The following is a 22,397-nucleotide window of genomic DNA, read 5'->3' on the forward strand; positions in this document are numbered from 1 at the left end:
CTAGTCATAGAGGAGTCAAGCAGGCGGGTATAGGTTTTGATGGAGGGAGGGTCAAGGTGGATCGACTGCGCAAATGTAGAAAACTGACAAATGGATTAATGTCCATAGTCGGGTTATGGTACATTAGGTCTACAGTCATATGGTCCACAGTCAAAGGGTCGACAGTCAAAGGGTCGACAAGGCCAAAAGGTCAACAGTGTCCAAAGGTTTACAGGATCAAAAGGGCGACATGGTCAAAAGGTCGACATGGAAAAGATCAACATGAGTTTTTTGTGTCTATGTCGACATCGTCCCCTCGCATTACTCGCTACACTCACCATGCTTTGGGCTCAGTGCCTCGCTGTGCTTGGCACACTATTATATTCTCCCTCCATGCCGTAGTGGATGGTAGGGTATGAAATACCACCTGTTGGCACATGTTGACTCAAAATTTTATAAAAAAGTGCATGTCAACTTTTTTTGTGTCAACCCTTCCCATGTCGACATTTTGACCATGTCGACCTTTAGACTGTCAACATTTTGACCCTGTCGACCTTTGGACTTTCGACCTTTTGACCCTGAGGAGCTTTTCCCTGTTGACCAATAGTGGTCGACCTTATGACTGTCAGCCTAGAGTCACTCTATCATGAGTCTGGATACCGTAGTCACACTGGAATGTTGAAAATATTTATGAAGTCTGAATTTACGATTCATCCTATGGAGATTAATGTGCTAATTGAACAAATTGGGCGAAATGTAATAGGGTGTGATTTTCAGACGCGTGGTCCTTGAAAACCGGCATGCTGGTTTTCAAGGACCACGATTGGCTGATGGGCAGGCCTAAGTCCCGGTCGGGGGGCGGAGCCCCAGATGTAAACAGAACACCGGAGGACGGTGATCGTGGGAAAAATGCTGCAGGGCTCCCGGGGAAGCGCTGAAGACGTCTGTGGTGAGTATGATTTCTCTCCACAGCCTCCCCTCTGGATTCTACTGGACAAGGGGACCGAAGCTTCGTGTCAACATAGGTGAGTATGGATGAATGGGCTTGGTGTGTATTAAAGTTGTACTGTCAGTGTGTTTGTGTACTTTTTTAACTATTTGTAGTACTGTGGGACTACTAGTCCCAGCGGGCCCTTTATTGCCCCACATGCTGGGACTTGTGGTTCTCCAAGTCCCTGCATGTGGTGCAGGCTTGCTGGGACTCATAGTTCCACAGCAATACACAATAGGATTTTATCTATTTTTTTACACCATTAATCAGCTCGATGCCCACAGCCCAGGGGCATCGAGGACAGCCCCGGGCTTCAGCATGGGCTGGTAAGTTCTGGAGGGGGGGACCCCTTCTTTGGGGGGGTCCCCACTCCCCCAGGACCCCTGCCCATGCTGACCGGTCAGAGGGCTGAATGCTTTGACCGGGGGGGACTTGTATAAAAAGTCTCCCCCCGGCTGTGGCATTACCCTGCTGGCTGGTTGGGCCCGGTGCTGGTTCTTGAAATACGGGGGACCCCCAGTCATTTTGTCCCCCGTATTTTGGGAACCAGGACCGGCCCTTGAGCCTGGTGCTGGTTTAATAAAATCCGGGGAACCCCAACTTGATTGTTCCTTTAATTTTATGAAACCAGGACCGGCTCTTTGAGCCCGGGGCTGGTTATGCTCAGGAGGGGGGACCCCACGCCGTTTTTTTTTTCCTTTTTTTTTTTTACCCAAAATCGCATATATGAAAATGCGCACATTTTCATGACTGAAAATGCGCACATTTTCATGACTGAAAATCGCCCAAAATCGCGGCAAATCGCATTTTTTGCCGCAAATTCGCATCTCATTACATATGCGAATTCGCTGCAAAAACCGCGATTTTTAAAGGTGCGATTTCTGGCGAGTTTGGAACTCGTCCAAAAATCGCACCCTATTACATTTCGCCCATTGTGTCTATTTGTTGGCATGAAAGAAAGGCCTTTATTTAAAACCTTTTCCTGGTCCTCCGTGAGTGATCTGTCAGAAAGGTTAAATACTGATCTCATTTGAAGATCCTTCACTTTGAAGATCCTTTCCCTTTGACCTCCTCAGCGGGCTCTAAAGGGGGTTTTCTTGTAAAATTGCCCTCATCAGATTATATCGGGGAAAAAATCACTATCGGATGGGGATGACGCTTGAGATCCAGTCACATCCGGCTTCCTGGTGTGCCAGGTACGCTGGGGTTGAAATCTTGGAGCCTACTGATATACCTGATTGGACTCATATTCGGCTTGAACGGTGGCCAGTTTGGATCTTTTTGAAACGTACTAACTCCCGACGGTATGTCTCACATTGCAACTTCAGTTTGGTGGACCATACTTCAAATTCAGATGATATCAGTGTGTCCTTGTGTTCAGACTTTACCGTATCGTTTTTTTCCCTGGTTATTTTTTGTTCCTTGCCTGCTTCCTCCACCACAAGCAGCATCGAGTTCAGACTGCATTCATTGAGAATGGTGACCCAACGTCTGCAGAATTCTGGACTTTATCTGCCTATGGTGGGGATAGCTTGGGACATCAGTCCTTTGGGACGTTAGGGGTCTAGTGTCAGAAGGGTCTAGTTATAAAGGGTCATCTTTAAATTAAAAGCAGCATGATATCAGCATTCAACCGAAGGAAACCAGAAGGCAAACAACACACCAACAATACTTCTGAACTACTGCATTCAAACCACATAACTCAGGAACATCATGTTGCCTTTGCCATGAGAACCCCTGGATTAGGCGCACCACCCCTACGGCTGAGAACATCAGGCCTATCATGCCACAGGTCACAGGAGACACCTGGCCGGAGGAATGAGAGCGCTGCAGAGCCGGCAGCACCATTGGCCTGGGGGACCCCCCGGAGAAGGTAGATCACCTCCGTTCCCTCTCTCCATGGATGTGGAGGGCCTGGCACAGGCAGGACCCAGCACACTCAGTGAGGAAGACCCAGCACAATCGGCGACCCATTCCCCCTCCCCCCGGCCGGGACAGGAGGGGGACAGGAAGCACATTGGCCACGGGGCCCCGGCATTACACCCAGAGGCTGATAGGATCTCCCTTCCCCCAGCATGCCCCCCAGCAGGCCGCACCAGCTCCAGGTGATCTCTGCTGAGGTTCCGCACCCATCCCCCACAGACTCTTCCCCTGCCTCACTGATTGACTCTTCACCCCGGCGAGGAATTTGCTTTCGTCTATAATAGACTGACAGTGACTTCCCATGTAATTGATAATCAATTTATCGACGTTGTAGTTTGAAGAGAGTATGGTATATATCCTCAACTTCCACACTTGAATTAAGCTCCTTATATATATTTCTAATATCCTGTAGAATCTGCTTTACGCTGCCTTGTTTTGTGACACATTACAATGTCTAGACACTCTAGCAGGCAATCACTGTATTAGAGAGATAATTACATTCACCACAGTCCGTTGGGTTTTGTCTTAAGCTCCCCATTCCTGCTTTATAGATGCTACACTTGCTTTGTACCATACTGTAAAAATGAGTTGAAGTATTCTGCACTAATACTGTAGTTAAAAAACAGGGTTACTATGGCTATAGGTGAAAAGTCGATTCTCAATAATCTTTTTAAAGATTTTTATTCTAAACATATATGCATTAATAAACAAATACAATCACAATCAATACACATAAGTAATTAAAGATTTGCAGATATATAACTATATACAAAAAATTCTGTGAGATGGATCAGAGAAATAACAATAATGAAACATTATATATATTTTTTCTCCAGGTGCACTCCGATCTCCTGCAGGAAATCACCAGGCAGAGGTGCAGATGATAGCTCTAAATGCTTTCCTTCCTTGCCATTCTGTGCTCAATGGGAGAACCAGCACTGCACAAATGTGCACCGTGGTGTATTACCAGGGGCAACAAAGGACGGTCCTCACAATAGGGATACTTCCCTGATGCATTTCGCCCTTAGTGTGGGGTTTTCAAGCTCTTTTAAGACTGTCCTTTGTTGCCCCTGGTAATACACCATCCCTGTGCACTGTCCCCGCTGTGGGGATAGGGCATCTCCACCTGCAGCTTTAGAAGTTGATAGCGGCAGGTGGTGGAACGGACAGCGCTGCTGACCATTTATACATTTTGCCCTGCGTATCCTCCTGCTATTTTTAGATAGCAGCGCCGATATGGACAAGAGCGTACAGCACCCCTGTCATTTACCGAACGGCGGCTGCTTCTTACATCAGTGCACGATACCCCTTCTCCCCCATAAAGCCAGATCATACATCTACCCCTCAAATACATGGAAACAATTCACTTGCACTTAAGTCCATCTTGTCCATGCAATTAGATGGGGTGTGGTACAACTTGTCGACAGTGAATTTATCATGTCTAACCCAGATAATCAGACCAAGATTAAGGGGTCTATTTTAAGGCCCCCGTACACTAGTCTGACTTGTCCTAAGGACAAGTCTGAACAAATTCCCCTTGAGCTCTCCCCCGACAGCTCCTCGGGAGGTCCACTTACGATTTGGCACATGATGTGCAATTTTTACATGCGATAAATTGCATGCGATTTTAAGCATGTAAAACTCGTGAGGCAGTGGGCGGCTGGAGAGCCTGGCAGCGGTGAGCGGCGGGGTGGACAGCAGCGGGCAGGTGGGCAGCAGGCGGGCAGCCAATCAGGGGCCTCCCATCTGGGCAGCCACTGATTGGCAGAGAGAATTCTCTCAACCAATCAGTGGCCAGCCAGACATTTGAAAGTTTTTACAAATTCTGCCCGCCGCCAGGCATCTGCCACTCACCTCTGCTCAGCAACCAGCCGCTGCTGGTCCCGCCACTCACCGCTGCCTGCCCCAGCACTAACAGCTGCCCGGCACCCACCACTCAACGCAATCCACCCCTGCACATAGGTGAGGTTGAGTAGCGAGGAAGAGCCACGAAAAACACACATGCGGCTCCTCAAGTTCAGGGTTTGGTACTTCATTTTTATATTCCCGTCCAATCCCGGGATTTCGGGATTGCTTAACGCATGCGCACTGCACAAATGTAGGTTGTTTTTTTTAAAAAGCCGGGCAGGGCTAAGTAGCAGACGTTGCCCTGCTTACACTCGACTGTGCGCAGCATGACCACAGAGGTCACACTACGCAGCTCGACAGACGTGTCCACCCACTGGGTCTTCTGCCCACCCCACTGAGTCTCCTGCCTACCACACCGGGTCTCCAAACAGCTCTGAAGGAGCCAGCCAAAGACAACTGGCTAGGTAACTGCCAGCCGCGTCCGCCCACCTGATCGCCGTGCCAGGTCTCCGGCCAGCTGACATGGTATATATAGGAGCCAGCGCAAGACACCTGCCAAAAAGCACACAAGTAGAGGTTTGTAGGGGTGGAGAACTTGGAGGGAGAGAGGAGACATATATAAGGCCTGTTGGGAGGGAGAAAGGACTGACAGGGGAGAGAGAGAAGGACTGTGGGGCAGAGAAGGGGGATATAAGGACTGAGGGACAGGGGGTAGAACAAGGAGGAAGATGGAGTACAGCAAAAGAGCCCTGCTGCTACCTGCTTTGACGCCATTAAATCAATCCCAGGATCCTGGGATTGAGCATTTTTTCAATCCTGAATCCCGGGATCGAAAAAATGGCTTGGAATTGGCATCCCTGGTTGTGTCTTTATATAAATGCCATCATGTTGGAGGCAGTTTGCTTTATTATCTATGTTGAATCATTTATTTATTTTTTGTATGACGATTGCAGTCTAATCAGTCAGATGTGTTTCATTTGCTTACAATGTCAGAGACGCTTTCTTGCATTTGAAAGTATATTTTGTTGATTGCTATTTATTTGTCTCTGCTATAACATGTAGTTTTGTATTTAATGTTTTATTCAATTTCCGTTTATTTTAGATTTCAAACTATTATGGATCTCCATGTTCCTAAAAGTTTGCACTCTAAAGGTAAGTATTTTTATAGGTAAGTTTCTTTTAAATTAATTTTCTTGATGTTGCAGTTGTTTTAATTTTCAGCCATTACCTGTGCCCAAAGAGGATGAAGATGTGTTTGTGCCTGATAGTTGTGCTCTGGGAGGCAAAATAAGAATATACCCCTGCCTGTATGCAGAATTTGGGAACATACAGAAGTAGAAGCTGTTGTTCTTGACATGGAGTATATGGTAAAGACAGGTGTTGAATTAGCATTTTATGATTAATTAGCTGAAGTGCTCGGGGTTGCCTGGGTTTAAATATTCAAGTTATTAAATTATCAAAAAGTTGAATGTAACTGTCAACATTTTAATAATTAGCACCTTAGAAGCTGTGCCAACACGCCTTTGAGGTGGCTGCACAGTGTCGTTTTTGGGGTGTTGCCAGTAGCCCCGATCCCTAGCTTTCCTTTCTGTTCTATTTTATAATCACTTTTATATTGCAAGAGGGGTTTAAAGTTTTCGGTTATCAATGTTGCTATTCCAAGGCTTTTGCGCACACAATATTTTTTTGTTTTCCCACCTCCATGTTGGTCAGATATTTTAGTTAATTGATTTATAGTTTTGTCAGTCAAGTGGTTTCAGGTCATTCAGTTACGGTTATCTCTGTCAGGTTTTACAGATTATTAACATTTTCATCCAAATCTATTTAGTGCAATGCCCAGAACAGCCTTTCTAGGTTGAATTTACTAAGATAAGAGTTCTATTTCACATGGGATGTTGCTATATGCAGCCACTCAAATATGATCTATTATATTCTAGAAGGTGCTAAATAAGAAATAGATTCTGATTGGTTTCCCATAGCAACATCCCATGGGAATTAGACTTCCCATCCTAGTAAATCCCCCCCCCCCCCCCCCCCGTGTCAAATTTCTGTCTAATTAAGATGTGCATGTGGCGGCGCTACCATTGGTGCAGCAGGTGCAGTGCAAAAGGCCTCTGAGCACAAAGGAGCCCACTGCTGCCCCTATCACCCTCTTCCTCTCACCCACTGTTTTTCCCTGTCATGCTCTTCCTAATTTATATTTTTGCACCTGTGCTCACTACCCACTCGGTCCGCCACTGGTTTGGTGTACACCAACAGGAGGTATGACCAGGACCAGTGGCGTAACTATAAATTTTGCTCCCCCCTGCCAAAAATTTGATTGCGCCCCCCCCCCCCCCCATGTATACATACATACATACAGTGTTTGCGAAAACCACCCAAAAAAGTGGGTCCGGGGACCCTTCACTTCTTAAAATTGGGGTCCTTCCTGAACTTTTCTGGGTCCCAATGGAATAAAGCCTCCTCTCCCCTTCTTCCCAGCATGGCACATGTGAGTCGGGGGGGAAAGTATCAATTGGCACACTCGCATAAAGATACATATATACTAGAAACGATATAAACCTGAACAAATGGACAGTGCGCGCCGAAGGCGCACGCTAAAAATTTAGGGCATGTTTTTTTGTGGAAAGTGGTGTGGTCACATAGCAGTATCAATTCACATTCCAGCACACACCGTTCTGCCCAGTACACATTAAAGCACACACCGTTATTCCCAGTACATATTAAAGCACACACCGTTATGCCCAGTACATATTACAGCACAGACCGTTATGCCCAGTACATATTACAGCACACACCGTTATGCCCAGTACATATTACAGCACAGACCGTTATGCCCAGTACATATTACAGCACACACCGTTATGCCCAGTACATATTACAGCACACACCGTTATGCCCAGTACACATTATAGCACGCACCGTTATGACCAGTACACATTATAGCACACACCGTTATGACCAGTACACATTATAGCACACACCGTTATGACTAGTACACATTATAGCACACACCGTTATGACCAGTACACATTATAGCACACACTGTTATGACCAGTACACATTATAGCACACACCGTTATGACCAGTACACATTATAGCACACACCGTTATGCCCAGTACATATTACAGCACACACCGTTATGCCCAGTACATATTACAGCACACACCGTTATGCCCAGTACATATTACAGCACACACCGTTATGCCCAGTACATATTACAGCACACACCCTTATACCCAGTACACATTATAGCACACACCGCTATACCCAGTACACATTATAGCACACACCGTTATGACCAGTACACATTATAGCACACACCGTTATGACCAGTACACATTATAGCACACACCGCTATGACCAGTACACATTATAGCACACACCGTTATGACCAGTACACATTATAGCACACACCGTTATGCCCAGTACATATTACAGCACACACCGTTATGCCCAGTACATATTACAGCACACACCGTTATGCCCAGTACATATTACAGCACACACCGTTATGCCCAGTACATATTACAGCACACACCCTTATACCCAGTACACATTATAGCACACACCGCTATACCCAGTACACATTATAGCACACACCGTTATGACCAGTACACATTATAGCACACACCGTTATGACCAGTACACATTATAGCACACACCGCTATGACCAGTACACATTATAGCACACACCGTTATGACCAGTACACATTATAGCACACACCGTTATGACCAGTACACATTATAGCACACACTGTTATGCCCAGTACATATTACAGCACACACTGTTATGCCCAGTACATATTACAGCACACACCACTATACCCAGTACACATTATAGCACACACCGTTATGACCAGTACACATTATAGCACACACCGTTATGACCAGTACACATTATAGCACACACCGTTATGACCAGTACACATTATAGCACACACCGTTATGACCAGTACACAATATAGCACACACTGTTATGCCCAGTACATATTACAGCACACACTGTTATGCCCAGTACATATTACTGCACACACTGTTATGCCCAGTACATATTACAGCACACACCGTTATGCCCAGTACACATTATAGCACACACCACTATACCCAGTACACATTATAGCACACACCGCTTTACCCAGTAAACATTATAGCAAACACCGCTATACCCAGTAAACATTATAGCACACACCGTAATGCCCAGTACACATTAAACCAGATAAGTGCTGCTTACCTACATGCTGGTTGCAGGAGTTACATGCTGGTTGGGGGGGGGGGGGGGGTTGTATGCTGGTTGCCCAGGGGACATTTCATGCTGGTTGGAAAGGGGGCATTTCATGCTGGTTACAAAGGGGGAATTTTATGCACTTTTCCCAGAGGGGCAGTTCATGCTCGTTGTCCAGGGGGCTGGAAATGCTGACAAGGTGCTTAGCAGAGTAGGTGAGCAGGCTGTCTGCGCGGCGGGGGATGAGATGCGGCTGAAATAGCTGATGTGCTGATCTGAATTGAGCAGCATGTCAGCTCTTCCAGCCACATCCAGTCCCCCGCCGCGCAGACAGCCAGCTCACCTCTCCTGCTGAGAGAGGTTGTCAGCTGTAACAGGTGCATCCCATCCAGTCCCGTTCCACCCCTGCTCTTAGTTGCAGACTGTACTTACATAAACAGCGTGGCGGGGGTGGCGGAGGAGCGCACAGCCCCAGCCCCACACTCAGTGAAACCTTCTGCTCCCTGAGGCTCCCTCCCTGCCTGCTCAGCTTCCCGGCTCCTCTGGCCTCTCCAGCGTGTGACGTGATGACGTCACACGCATAGGTGATACGGAGGTAGAGTAACTAGCAGTCACTGCTGCTGCATTACCCTGTCACTCTGTGCCAGGCCACACCCCCACCCGCTCATTTGACAGCCTCCCGCCCGCCTACCCTCCCATTGGACAGCCACCCGCCCATCAAGGCCAATGTGACAGTCTGACACTAGACTGTCATGGCTGCGCCGACTCTCCTGTGCGGTCACCAACAGCACACAATGTCAGTATGACTGACACACAAATCAGCACCTCGCCTTGCTCAGTGCGCCGGGCGGGAGCAGGCGCCCACGCAGCCCCCGCTCCCCCAAGCAGTGGCGGGGGCTGCCTTGCGCAATCTACGCCACTGACCAGGACCATAACATAACCCTTTAGTATGTCTTCTTGAACCCAATGTTATCTCTCTGTGAAGTGTTCATCCAAATCCATCCAGTGACATGCCCAAAACAGGCTCACTATGTTAAAGTTCTCCCCAGTGTACACCAACTGGAGGACTGACCGAGATCTCAACCACATAATACGTCTTCTGGGATCCAAATTTACCACTCTTTGAAGATTTCACCAAATCCATCCATTGGATGGCTCGGCACAGGCTCCCAGATTGACCTATATATATATATATATATATATATATATATATATATATATATATATATATATATATATATATATATATATATATATATATATATATATACACATATATACATATGGTACTTATGTATTATCTGGGCTCCCATGTTAAATGCACCCCATTCTTTCATACCCCTACTATCCAACTACGCATGGAGTTGATTTTATATAGTGTGGCGAGCGCAGCGAGCCACCATGCCCGAAGCGTGGCGAGGGGACGCGGTCTCATAAGAAAAACGGGGGCCCAGATATTACATAAGTACCATACATACATATATATATATATATATATATATATACACATACATACATATATATATATATATATATATTTATATTTATCAGTAGGCAGCAGTCCTACACTTCCCTCTTGCTCCAAGCACACAGCTGTGGCCAATCCTGACCATCCCTACAGTATAGCACCTTTCCAGTACCTGACAGACAGGACAAGAATTCACCCCCTGTGCATGATATGAGTCTGCAGTACAGTAGCAAGACATTTCTTCACTACGTCCAACATCTGCAGTACATCCACTTTCAAACCAGGCCCTGAACATCATTTGAGGATTTATGGAGCACAGGATTGAGGATAAACTAAAACATTATTTACTGCCATTGATTCATTGCTAGAACCTCCCTGACAGAGTTTATCGCAAATGCAATATCTTTCAAATGGGCAAAACCATGACCCATGTCCTTATTCAAAATTAAGCTTTAGCACAAGGGTGAAATTGGAAATAGATTGTCATCTGAGTTCCTTATTGGTGGAATTGATGCTTCTGAATAAAAAAAAAAGTAATAATTAAAAAAAAAAAAAAAATATATATATATATATATATATATATATATATATATATATATATACAGGTCGAGTATCCCGTATCCGAATATCCGTTATCCGAATTATTCCGAAATACGGACATTCCAGAAAGTGAAAAAAATTTTTTTTTTTGCTAAAAACTCACTGGGGACATATGTAACAGCATCACTGGGGACATGATATGTAACTGGCACTATATATGTGCAAAACAATGATTGCTTGGCATTCAAATTCAGAGCTGAGATAGTACACACATTTTGTTTCACGTTTTGAAACCTTGTTTTTTGAACAATTAAAATATGTTTGTGTGTATTTTATGTGGTAATAAAATATATTTGTGTGTATATTATGTGTTTATACAGCATAAATGCAAGATACTTCAAAATACATCATTGAAATATTAAAATATTCCGAAATACGGAATAATCTGTTATCCAAAATTCTCCTGGTCCCGAGCATTTTGGATACGGGATACTCAACCTGTATAATTTTATAATATACACAAAAGACCTGCACTCTCACCCTCATAAATAGTAGCCGCTGGGGTGCCGTATATGTAGCTGAGTTCAGGAGGACCCAGCTATATGTATACAGGAAACTCCCCAAGTGGGGAAAACAGCACTCACCAGACTTAAGTATAGTGTTATTAAGGTTCAAAGTCCCGATGGTTTAATAATGTACAAGCTTACCGACGTTTCGGTCCCTCAGGACCATTCTCAAGGCAGCAGGGTACAGTCAGATATCAACAACAGCAGTAGATGTGGAACAGGGACAAGTGAGCGTTGTCCCGGGTCCTGCTTATATAGGGGAGTGTTACCTCCCACCACCTAATTGCGCTCCAACTGCTGGAGCGCATGACGTCACTTCCGGGTAAACCGGAAGTGCGCGGCCGCGATGTATGCGGCGCTGATCGCTGCGTAATTTGCGATCAGCCGGTGGCCAGTGCTGTACTGCGGTGCCCCCCCGATCCGCTCATATAGCGGTGACATAATGTCTCAAGGGGGATAACGCTGAAAAGACGCTAGGGGCACGTATCACATGTGACACTCAGCCTCAGCCACTGATTGGCTGGTGCGGGTCACATGTGTCAATATTATGGTGTGGAACTGTCATTTAGACGGTGGGGAACCTTGTGATGCACAGCACTGCAAGCAGGACCAGGACAACAGGCATAGGGGGGTACAGTGATTATAATATAGTCATAAGAAAAAGTGTATGACCAGTATCACAGGTAATATATAAACAAAAGGATATAAGCAGACACATGTCTGTGAAAGGAAAAAAGTCATAATTAAACATGGAAATGTGACACTGCGGCGCTGGCGCAGTCCATGGACCAAATATGCGTGCAGTGATCAATCATAAGTTATGGGGAGGAACTCCATGAACACCCTCAGGTAGTGGGGCTATCATACCCGGCAGGCGCAGTATATTGTCTATGTGTGATGGTATAAGGGGTTGGCCATATTGTGCTCAAATTTGGATGCACATGTCAGAACAGACTGAGTTTAGAGCATATAATAATACATGCCACAAACGGCATGCGGAAAAATTGAAGTATGGTGGCTATATGTTAGGGTGGGGCACCGTGGTCCAATAATATTGACTAGGGGGTTGTATAGGGTTGCATGAACCAACCGTGCTTATAATGTGAATGAGTGTATCTAAGTCTAGGGGGAGGCCAAGTAATGTGATATGGTCATGATGGTCTGTGTATTATGAGAAAAAATGGGAAGAAATGGTTTAGGAAAAAACGTGAAAAATCATCCGAAAAAGCATGAAAAACTCTGGACGTCTGGAGTAATTTATTGCAAATTGAGAAAAAAGGAGTGTCTATTCACTCAGATGTTAAGAGATGGTCTCATTGTAGGAATATGGAGAGAGGATTATTCTCATTCATCCCTCTAGGTGCTATTGTGTCTAAAGTGTAGATCCATTTACTTTCAGCTTTACGTAGTAGTAGGGCTCAATCCCCTCCTCTGGCTGGCGGTGGTATCCAGTCGATGAGTTTGCATCTGAGGTCAGGTACAGTGTGTTTCATCTTGATGAAATGTCTCGGTACCGGTAGGTCTGCCGTCCCAGACTCGGTGGCTTGGCGAATGGACAGTCTATGGTTTGCCATTCTTTCTCTAAATCTTCTAGTGGTCATGCCCACATAGTAGAGTCCACAGGGGCACATCAATATATAAATCAGATGATCCATATTGCAATGGAGTTTGAATTTTATTTTCAGTTGTCGTCCAGTATGGGGGTGTGGGAATGTGGGTCCGGTGATCATACTTCTACACGTTGCACATCCACTGCATTTAAAGCATCACGGCTTTCTTTCCATGAGCCAGGTGGTGTTTAAGGTACGGTCAGGTTGTTTGGTGGGTCTCATTAGGAGTTGTTTCAAGTTAGGTGCTCTCTTGTATGCCATCATGGGTGGGGCTGTTTTGGTCAGATGTAGCTGAGGGTCTGAGTTGATAATTGGCCAATGCTGGCGTATGGACTTGTTGATTCTAGTAGACATATTATCAAAGGTGGTAGTGTATACCATCCTCTCAGTCTTTTCATCAGTTTTTTTCTGATTCATGGCGAATTTCTTCCGTGCCTTCTTGAGACAGCCATTGATGGTGTTGGTGGCATAGCCCCTCTCACGGAATCGATTGGCCATCTCCTCAAGTTGCTCCTCCATGCGTGTCTCCTCTGAGTTGTTGCGCATGACGCGCAGGAATTGGGAGATGGGCAGGTTGTTTTTTAATGCTGGGGGGTGCTGGCTAGAGGCAAGAAGAAGAGTGTTTCTGTCCGTAGGTTTACGGAATAGTGTGGTACCGATGCGTCCCTCGTTTACGTTGATGGAGATATCAAGGAAGTTAACTGAGGAGTGGCTGGCTTCATGGGTGAATTTAACAGGGTAATCAAGATTGTTGAGCGTGTCCACCATGTTCGTGAAGGTTTCTGTGGTGCCTTGCCACACGATAAAAATGTCGTCGATAAAGCGTTTATAAAAACGCAGGTGTTCACCGTAGGTAGGGTATATGTGGGTGCATTCATATTGGCTCATATAAATGTTGGCATATGAGGGTGCCAGGTTGGAACCCATGGCAGTCCCGGAGCATTGTACATAGTAAGTCTCACCGTATAGGAAGTGGTTATACTTCAATACCTTTTCACTTAGGTCCAGTAGGAATTCAGTCGGTGGTCGTGCTGGTTGTTGATGTTTGTTTAATGCCTGTCGAAGTGCTCCAAAGCCTTCTTCATGGGGAATTACAGTATACAATGATCCCACATCCATGGTGGCCAGTATAACATTTTCGAAGTCGCCAGGTAATGCATGCAGTTTTGCCAAGAAGTCGGTGGTGTCTCGGATGTAGCTATCAGCTGACTGTACTATGGGTTGAAGATATGAGTCCACATATATAGCCAGTGGTTGTAGTAACGAATTGCGTGCTGATATGATAGGTCTACCGGGAGGGTGAGAGGCGCATTTGTGTATCTTGGGGAGGGTGTAAATGATGGGGCACACTGGATGTGTGACAGTTAGGTAGTCACATGTCATTTTGTCCAACCACCCTTGGGTCAATCCCAGTCGAAGTGAGTTGTCAACTTGCGTTTTGAAGGAGGGTATGGGGTTAGAGGTTAGAGGGGTATAAGTGGCAGTGTCATTCAACTGTCTGAGTACCTCTTTGTTGTAGTCAGTCCAGTACTGAACTACCACCGCTCCCCCTTTATCTGCAGGCCTGATGACTAGGGAGTTATCATTTTTCAATTTGGTGAGGGCTGCTCTCTCTTTAGGGTTTAGGTTATCGAACCTAGTGTGGATCTTTTTGGGAGTGATGTCCAAATTCACCATGCGAGTAAAGGTCTTTATGCTCGGATTTGATGAAATGGGGTCAAAGGTAGATGGCTTTTTGAAAGGAGTAGTCTCCTTTGGTATGGTAGTGGGAGGAAAATGCTCTCTCAAGCGGAGCTTGCCGCCAAATCTGTAGAGATCTACAGTGGAATCAAATTTATCATGTGGGTAGGTGGGAACAAAGGAGAGTCCCCTTGCCAGGAGTTGCATGGTGTCTTCGTCGAGTGGGTTAGAGGAGAGGTTAAAAACTAATTCAGTGGCCTTCTTCTCACTATATGGCTTAAAGCGCCCCTTCCGGGGGTGTGGCCTACGTTTTCTTGGGCCTGTGGGTCGACCTGTGAATGCAAGGTCTGGCCTAAAAAAGGACATCTGCAAGGGTCAGTGTGGTCAGTATCAGATGCTGAGGCTGATGAGCCTGTATCATGACCAAAGTATGTCCTCCGATTGTCGCGTCTCTGTCTGGAGAAACGTTGTGTTCTCTGTTGACCAGTGTTGCCCAGGAGCCACCTATAGACCGTGTGGTTTTGATAGTCAGAGGCCACTGTTGCTAGTTTGTTACATTTAAAGGAAGTCAATTCGTTTCTGTATGACTCAACCTGGGTACGTAATTTCTCTAGCAAGTTAGTGGTACGATCGTTCCTGATAGTGGCAATATTTTTAAGGCTGAACTGTTCGATGTCAGATTTTATCGTTTTCAATTCAGATCCCACTTCCTCAATCACTAAAAGCATCAAATCTTGGGAGCACTTATTAAGTACCCCGCACCAGCGACTGCAGAAGGTAGGGTTGGAGCGGCCTATGGTAGGTATATTTTGGACTCTAAAACCCCTAGGGATCTGTTTGTTACGGTGGTATTCTGAAAGGAATTGACCATGTAGTGATAGGTCCACCTCCCGTTTCTTCAGTCTCAAGAGTCTGTAGTATAAGTCAGAGGAGGATTCCCCGGGTAGTGTGTCAAAATCTAGTTTGTCAAAAAGCACTTTATCTGCGTCATCGTCAGTCAGCGACACAATTCCATGTTCAGCCTGTGATAAGAGCTGGTCATCAAGTAATCCTGGTAAACTGTGTCATAGCAGGAGTGTACTAACTTCAGATGTGTAGGCAGAATCAAAGGTTAATATATATATGTGCTGCATCTTTTTGAATAAAAATAGCAAGATCTTTCAAAAATTAAAAAAAACAAATTTTTGGACACCAATAAAACGAATAGCAAACCTTTATTTTAAAAGAACACATTACAGTTCACCAAAAAAAGATGGCGAATGCAAAATGGAGAAACACAGCGGAAATCACGGTGAAAGCAGTTCTCCATCCTAGCATTGAATACACTCTCAGCGAATTACAGCAAATTAAAGTGAAAACCCCATTGAAAAACACCAGGGAATTGCGGCGACTAGCATACGATGAATTGGCTGTCATTTACTGTTGGCTTTCGGCGAAGATTGATCATTAAATACAGCGAATCACTTTTTCAGTGAAAAAGTTGTGTATCATCTCCATAACAATAGTAGCCAGATTGTAGCTTGTATACTGCAAATAGCATGGGAGAGAGTACATGATGTTGCGTATATTCATGAACACTCTGTTACCTGCATGTAAAAAACTATTCGACCCAGCTAATACTCAATGTATTAGATTTGCATGGTAGACAGTATCAAATTCTCCTAGACACTATACAAACTATGGCTGCTTCTCCTCACGAGAAGTCTTTGTTGTTGGTGGTGGGGGCATAGGCGAATTTAGGGGGTGGTCCGGGGGTGCACCGGACCACCCATTAGCTTTGTAGCTGAGGGATGGGGCTTTCCGACGAGCCCAGCCCCGTGTCTCTAGTCCCCTGGGAACCGGAGATACGGCCAGGCAAATCTGGAACGTTTTCCCTATAGGATAACATAGGACCCGCTAATTCTGACCCCCACCCAGTTCCCCCTTCGGCATCACTGAAGCTCGAGGTTGATCTCAGTCAAACCCAAATCGCTGGGCATTCAATCTGATACCAGACTGGATCCATATGGGTTAATTGGTTCCAGGGATATTGAGGTTAAACCGTTTTTTTTTTTTTTTTTCATTTTTTTTCAGGGGCCAAAATCATTCGAAGCCAACTCAAAAGTTCTTCAATATGATAGTTGTCTCATGTAAATGGGTCAGTTGGTTCTGAAGATATAGCTGGTTGGTTAAAGGGCGGTAGGGAGAGGGGAGTGGTTGTCTCTCCCCCTCACACCAGAAAATGCAGGGACTAGGCTGGTGTATGGGTCAGCCTGGGAATGTCCCTGCATGATCCTGGGACCATATTCCCGGGTAATTCCCTGCATTTTCTGTTGTGAAAGGGGTATTATTTCAAACAGCTGTGACCTGCAGTGCTCTGAATACAGCCGGGCAGCCCTCTGCTCTCTGCCCAGCTTTCAATGACTGTCACCCCTGCAGCTTCCGCTTTCACCTCAGCCTGCCCCCCCTTGAATCATGTGGTGCCGGCGCCCGGCGTGCTCCCCCGACGTCACGCACAACAACAGCGTGCACAATATTTCAAATGTCCACTTAGCTAGAGGGGACACCAGGAGGGGATTGGGAGCGTGCTCTGCACTGCGCTCTGCTCCTCTCCCCATAGAAGCAGCTGCACCGCTCTCCATCTCTCCCTGCAGAAGCAGCGAAGGCTCATATAAAAATTTATAGTAAGTGGCACTTTTGGGGGCATTGCTTAAGGGATGCTACAAGTGGCGGTATGTGGGGGCATTACGCATAATGTGTGTTTTAATGTGTAAGGGGCATTACGGTGAGCAGCATCATGTGTAAGGGGCATTATGTGTGCAGCATCATGTGTAAGGGGCATTATGTGTGCAGCATCATGTGTAAGGGACATTATGCGTGCAGCATCATGTGTGATGGGTACTATGGTGCGCGGCATCACGTGTAATGGGTACTATGGTGTGCGGCATCATGTATAATGGGTACTATGGTGTGCGGCATCATGTGTAATGAGTACTAAAGTGTGCGGCATCATGTGTAATGGGTACTATGGTGCCATCAAGCAAGAACCTCCTAGCAATGAGCACGTAGTTAAGCAGCACTTATGTGGCAAATATGTAATGGGCATTACGGTTTGTTATATAGTATGTAATGGGCATCATGATGTGTGGCACAATGTGTAATGGGCATTATGGCGTGTGGCTTTATGTGTAATGGGTATTACGGAGTTTGTTATACACTGTAATGGGCATTACTGTGTATGGTCTAAAGCAGGGCTGGGCAACACCGGCCCTCCAGATGTTAATGAACTACACATCCCAGGATGCTTTGCATTAGTTTTGCTATGTTGCCATACTGAAACTGATGCAGGGCATCCTGGGATGTGTAGTTCATTAACATCTGGAGGGCCGGTGTTGCCCAGCCCTGGTCTAAAGTGTAATACCACACCCCTTTTTGTGATGCCACGCCTCCACATGAGGCCACGCCCCCTTTTGACGCATGGCTACGCCGCGGAAAGGTCCCCCTGCTGTTATGTCTAGATCTGGGACTACCCATTACCATAATTCTAGATTCGCCTATGGGTGGGGGGGATAAGCAACCCTGCTTAAATATAGTGCCATGAACTGACAATGTAGGGGACATGACAAGCCTGTGGAGGCAGAAAAATTAGACTGATACCATAGAGGAAACAATGGCTACCGGTTGCATATAAATGTAACTGTATGAATTATTTAACTTTAATTTATCAAATAAAATAAAAAGCCTAATATGACTAATCTAGACTAAGAAAATATATTTTGTATTCTTCCATGGCAATTTTCTTGTTTAAATTAGCACAGTGGAGTTAGTTTTATAGAGTGCTGAACTGGAACAGAATGTTGGGAAGCAAAACTGGAACAGACCACAGCAATGTGCTGCAACAGGAATCTGGGTAGCAATATAAATAAGAAGACTGGGTATTAGATCCTATAAAAAAGAGCACTGTCAGTATTTCCTACTATAAATAGGGATGCTTGGAGCAGAATGGTTGAGTGGATCATGTGACAAGGGACCTGAGGAATGTTGATTGGCCAGATTTATGGTTTACATAATTCCAAGATGGTAGCATTAATCTGGGACAATGAGGACACCAGCTCATTTTTACATAGGTGACTTGGGGGCTTCGGCAGGTGGCCAGAGACTAAGGGGCCCACTTATCAACAAGTGATAATACTCGCTGTGATTGATAAAACTTGTTGCAAGTGAGAAATGTTGCTCCAGATAATCAGCTCCCACGTCTTTAACTGTAGCACCATTTATCATACACAACGAGTTTTATAAATGGGCCCCTAAATGACACTGCTGGATCACCCTAGGATCCAGCATGTGACAAAGCCACACAGATTTACAATGTTTAAGGTACCATGGTATCAGCTAAAGTATAAGAACATTAAACTTGTCCAACAGCTACATCTTTAGTAGCCCAGGCTTAGGGGTGTACTGTACATTTTGTAAGCACTAGAAACTTGGGGGTTCATTTACAATTAACTATAATATTGGGACCCAAGCGTATATATAAACCCCCGAAAGTAAAATGATAATATTATATATGTGTATTTACGCACTGAGGGGGTGATACTGATTGACTCGCTAAGCAGCAAAAATTGTCTGCTTAGCGAGCCGCCTTCTAAATGCCGCCCACTGTGCTCCAAACATCCCCGCTGCTTTGTGCATGGATGTTTTGCATAAATCTGGGCACACCCACCATTTTCGTGGGTACACCCAGGAAACATAGGGCGTTCGCATGCAAACTCCCCATGCCCGCCTCCATCCCCCTTGCAAGCGCCGAAGCAACCCTGCACATGTGCTTATGCTAATATCTGCAGTACGAAAACATCTGTCCCGGGTGCAAATACATCGGGGACTGAGTGAATTAGAATGACCCCCTGAATGTATTTTGATGCAGCTGGAGTGAAGCTACTGCTATCACCATGGGCAACATGATGACTGCTGTATATATATTTATATATATATATATATATATATATATGTAAACAAATGTATTAATTTAAAAAAAAGGTGTGCTTTTAGTATTAGATACTTTTGCGGAACTATTTGGTAGAACGTTTTCCTTTATGACGTAAGCTGGCAGTATAAAAAAAATTGTAGCGTACTGTTTCATTAACCTACTTTTGGACTTTAATTAAAAAGTTAATAAAATTTTCTTCAGATGCGTCATGTAATGACAGTAGAATGCATAGCAATGAAAATGAGCAAAAGGATGACACTAGTTTCTGAAACAATCAATGCTACAGCATTATAAAGGACATCTGCAGCATATATAAAATAAGTTATGTAATGGTGACAAGTCAGCAACCATTATTTATCAATATATATCTAGATATATATATATATATATATATATATATATATATATAGAGAGAGAGAGAGAGAGAGAGAGAGAGAGAGAGAGAGAGCGAGAGGAGCTGGCACTCCCAATCCACAGGTCCAACTACTGGGGTGCAAATCCTAGGCCACAGTCCAAAGGGGGTAACAGCCAAATATAGTAACACTGTCCAAAAGAGCACTCACCAGATTTCCAACTGAGTTGCAATTAAAAGGTTTAATACATCACCAAATGTTCAGAGTATTTAGTCTGTCGACGTTTCGGGCCTCTCAGGGCCCATTGTCAAGACCAGGTTCAAGAAGTCTCACAGCATCAGGACATCTAACCCACACATTGATCATCAGCCTTAAGTACCATGGTGATAGGAAGTGCCTTGACTACCTGCTAATTAGTGTGTACGCAGGCAAACTAAAAGTATCCAGTTTAGTTACCATCATGTTCCCAAAGCACTATTAAACAATAGTCAAATACCCAGGTAAGATACTGTTTAGACGCGGTGGCGTGCGTTCCACTGCTGTGGAACGCATCCCGGAAGCCATCCGCTGGAAGCCCAAGCCCGTCACACGTGACGCCAGGTAACCATTGCGTCACATCTCCAGGCAACCAGCGCAAGCCAGAACTAAGGCTCTTTGTGAACTCTGCGTTCCAGCTACCCATACCGGAACGCATTCCCGTAGCTACAGGTAGCTAATCATACATATACCAGTGGCAACATTAGAAGGGGACAAATACTTGCTATGTCAAATCCTACAGTGTCAGAACCCTCCCATTTAGGGAACTCAGTTAGAGCTATTTAAAACATCGATTGTGCTGTCAACTTGATCAGGTGATCTATTACCTCATTTGCCCTTGCGGCTTAATGTACGTAGGGAAGAATGTGAGGACACTGATGGAGCTTGCGGATCAGCAAGCTGCATTTGTCTGCCTAATTATTGCCTCCGGGTGCCGCCGCATGTCTGCCATATACATATTTATTTATATTGTGGCAGAATCAGCTTCCCCCACATGAAAGTAATGTGGAGGATTCAGACCAGGTTTTGTTAGCAGTACCAGATGCCCAGGTGTAGTCAGCAGCACCTGAGATGTCCTGATTTAAGGCTTCCCATGGCAGAGTCTCCTTGCTATCGATGGTGGACTATCTATCTGAGTGATAGGCCCGGGGTGTGAGTTAGACAAGGGACCACTGGAGCCTTTTAGGAGTCTGCTATGCCTGTATGCTACTGCCTGTGATACCAACTGTATATGAATGTCACCTGCTACACTGTACCTGCTAATGAGAATAAACTACCAAGTCATCATCTGAGACCCTGTGTTTGTGATCCTTGTCACAATATATACTGTATATAGCTAATTGTGAGGTGGCACCCTGGATACCCAAGGTCCTTTAGACACCTCTATTGGTGTCAGAAATAAGGTGTGATACAGAAGTCCATATCAATGGTATTCTTTCTTTATTTACCACTTCAGTGGTATGGCCAGAAATTTTCCAGGCTCAGCTGCACTGCCGCAGCGGGCTGTCCCAGAAAATTTCCAGGCATACCACTAAGATGAAGGTGTGCGCCAGTGGTGCCTGCAGCTGTCCACCACTGGCGCATCAAACCTGTCCAGGCACCCACCAGTGGCCACTCTCCCCTACCTTCCCCTTACTCCCCCTCACCTCTCCGCTCTGGCGACTGTACGCCGGAGCTCCCCTGCCCCCACCGCCATTAGTTCTAGTAAGCAGGTGGCAGGCTCGGAGATGTGCTGCGTGGCTCGGGGAGACTCAGGAGTTCAGACGCCGATTCCTCCAGAGCTGCCCCGAACATCCCCAAGCCTTCCACCTGTTGTGAATGGCGGCTGGGGCAGCTGCAGGGCCAGGGAGCTCCGGTTCAAGATCACCAGAGCGGAGATGAGGGGGAGGGGGAGCGACGGTGTAGTGTGCCTGAACACTCTGTGGTGGGTTTTGCTGGGGCAGGACAAACTTGCCTTGTAGGTTTGTCCTGCCCCAGCAAAACTCACCACTCAAGGGGTTAAAAGTATTTTTCAATTGAATAAAAGTGTTTAATGAAGATGTTTCGTTGTACATGAATAATATAACGTGCTGCATGACCCATCGTATTTTGTCCCTTACGAGACTTCATCAGGGGTTAGCTAAAACATTTTGGCAAACTCGGCTGATAAAAAAAATAAGAATCTAGAATTGATCTGGATAGCCAAGCCTTATGCAGGGATACAATTTGGCT

At 45.5% G+C, this 22,397-nt stretch overlaps 1 protein-coding gene across 2 annotated transcripts in view; it reads left to right on the top strand.

Moving 5' to 3' along the window:
* TDRP (testis development related protein) overlaps positions 1 to 22,397 on the top strand; it is a 138,729-nt gene that overhangs the window by 20,275 nt on the left and 96,057 nt on the right. For both annotated transcript variants that reach the window (XM_083177382.1, XM_083177381.1), the window contains one exon: positions 5,844 to 5,893. In XM_083177382.1, coding sequence (XP_083033508.1) covers positions 5,857 to 5,893 — 37 coding nt within the window. In that variant the 5' untranslated portion in view covers positions 5,844 to 5,856. The remainder of the gene's footprint in view (positions 1 to 5,843; positions 5,894 to 22,397) is intronic.

The sequence above is a fragment of the Crinia signifera genome, chromosome 3 (assembly GCF_055691185.1).
Source record: "Crinia signifera chromosome 3, ASM5569118v1, whole genome shotgun sequence".
Taxonomy (NCBI): Eukaryota; Metazoa; Chordata; class Amphibia; order Anura; family Myobatrachidae; genus Crinia; species Crinia signifera.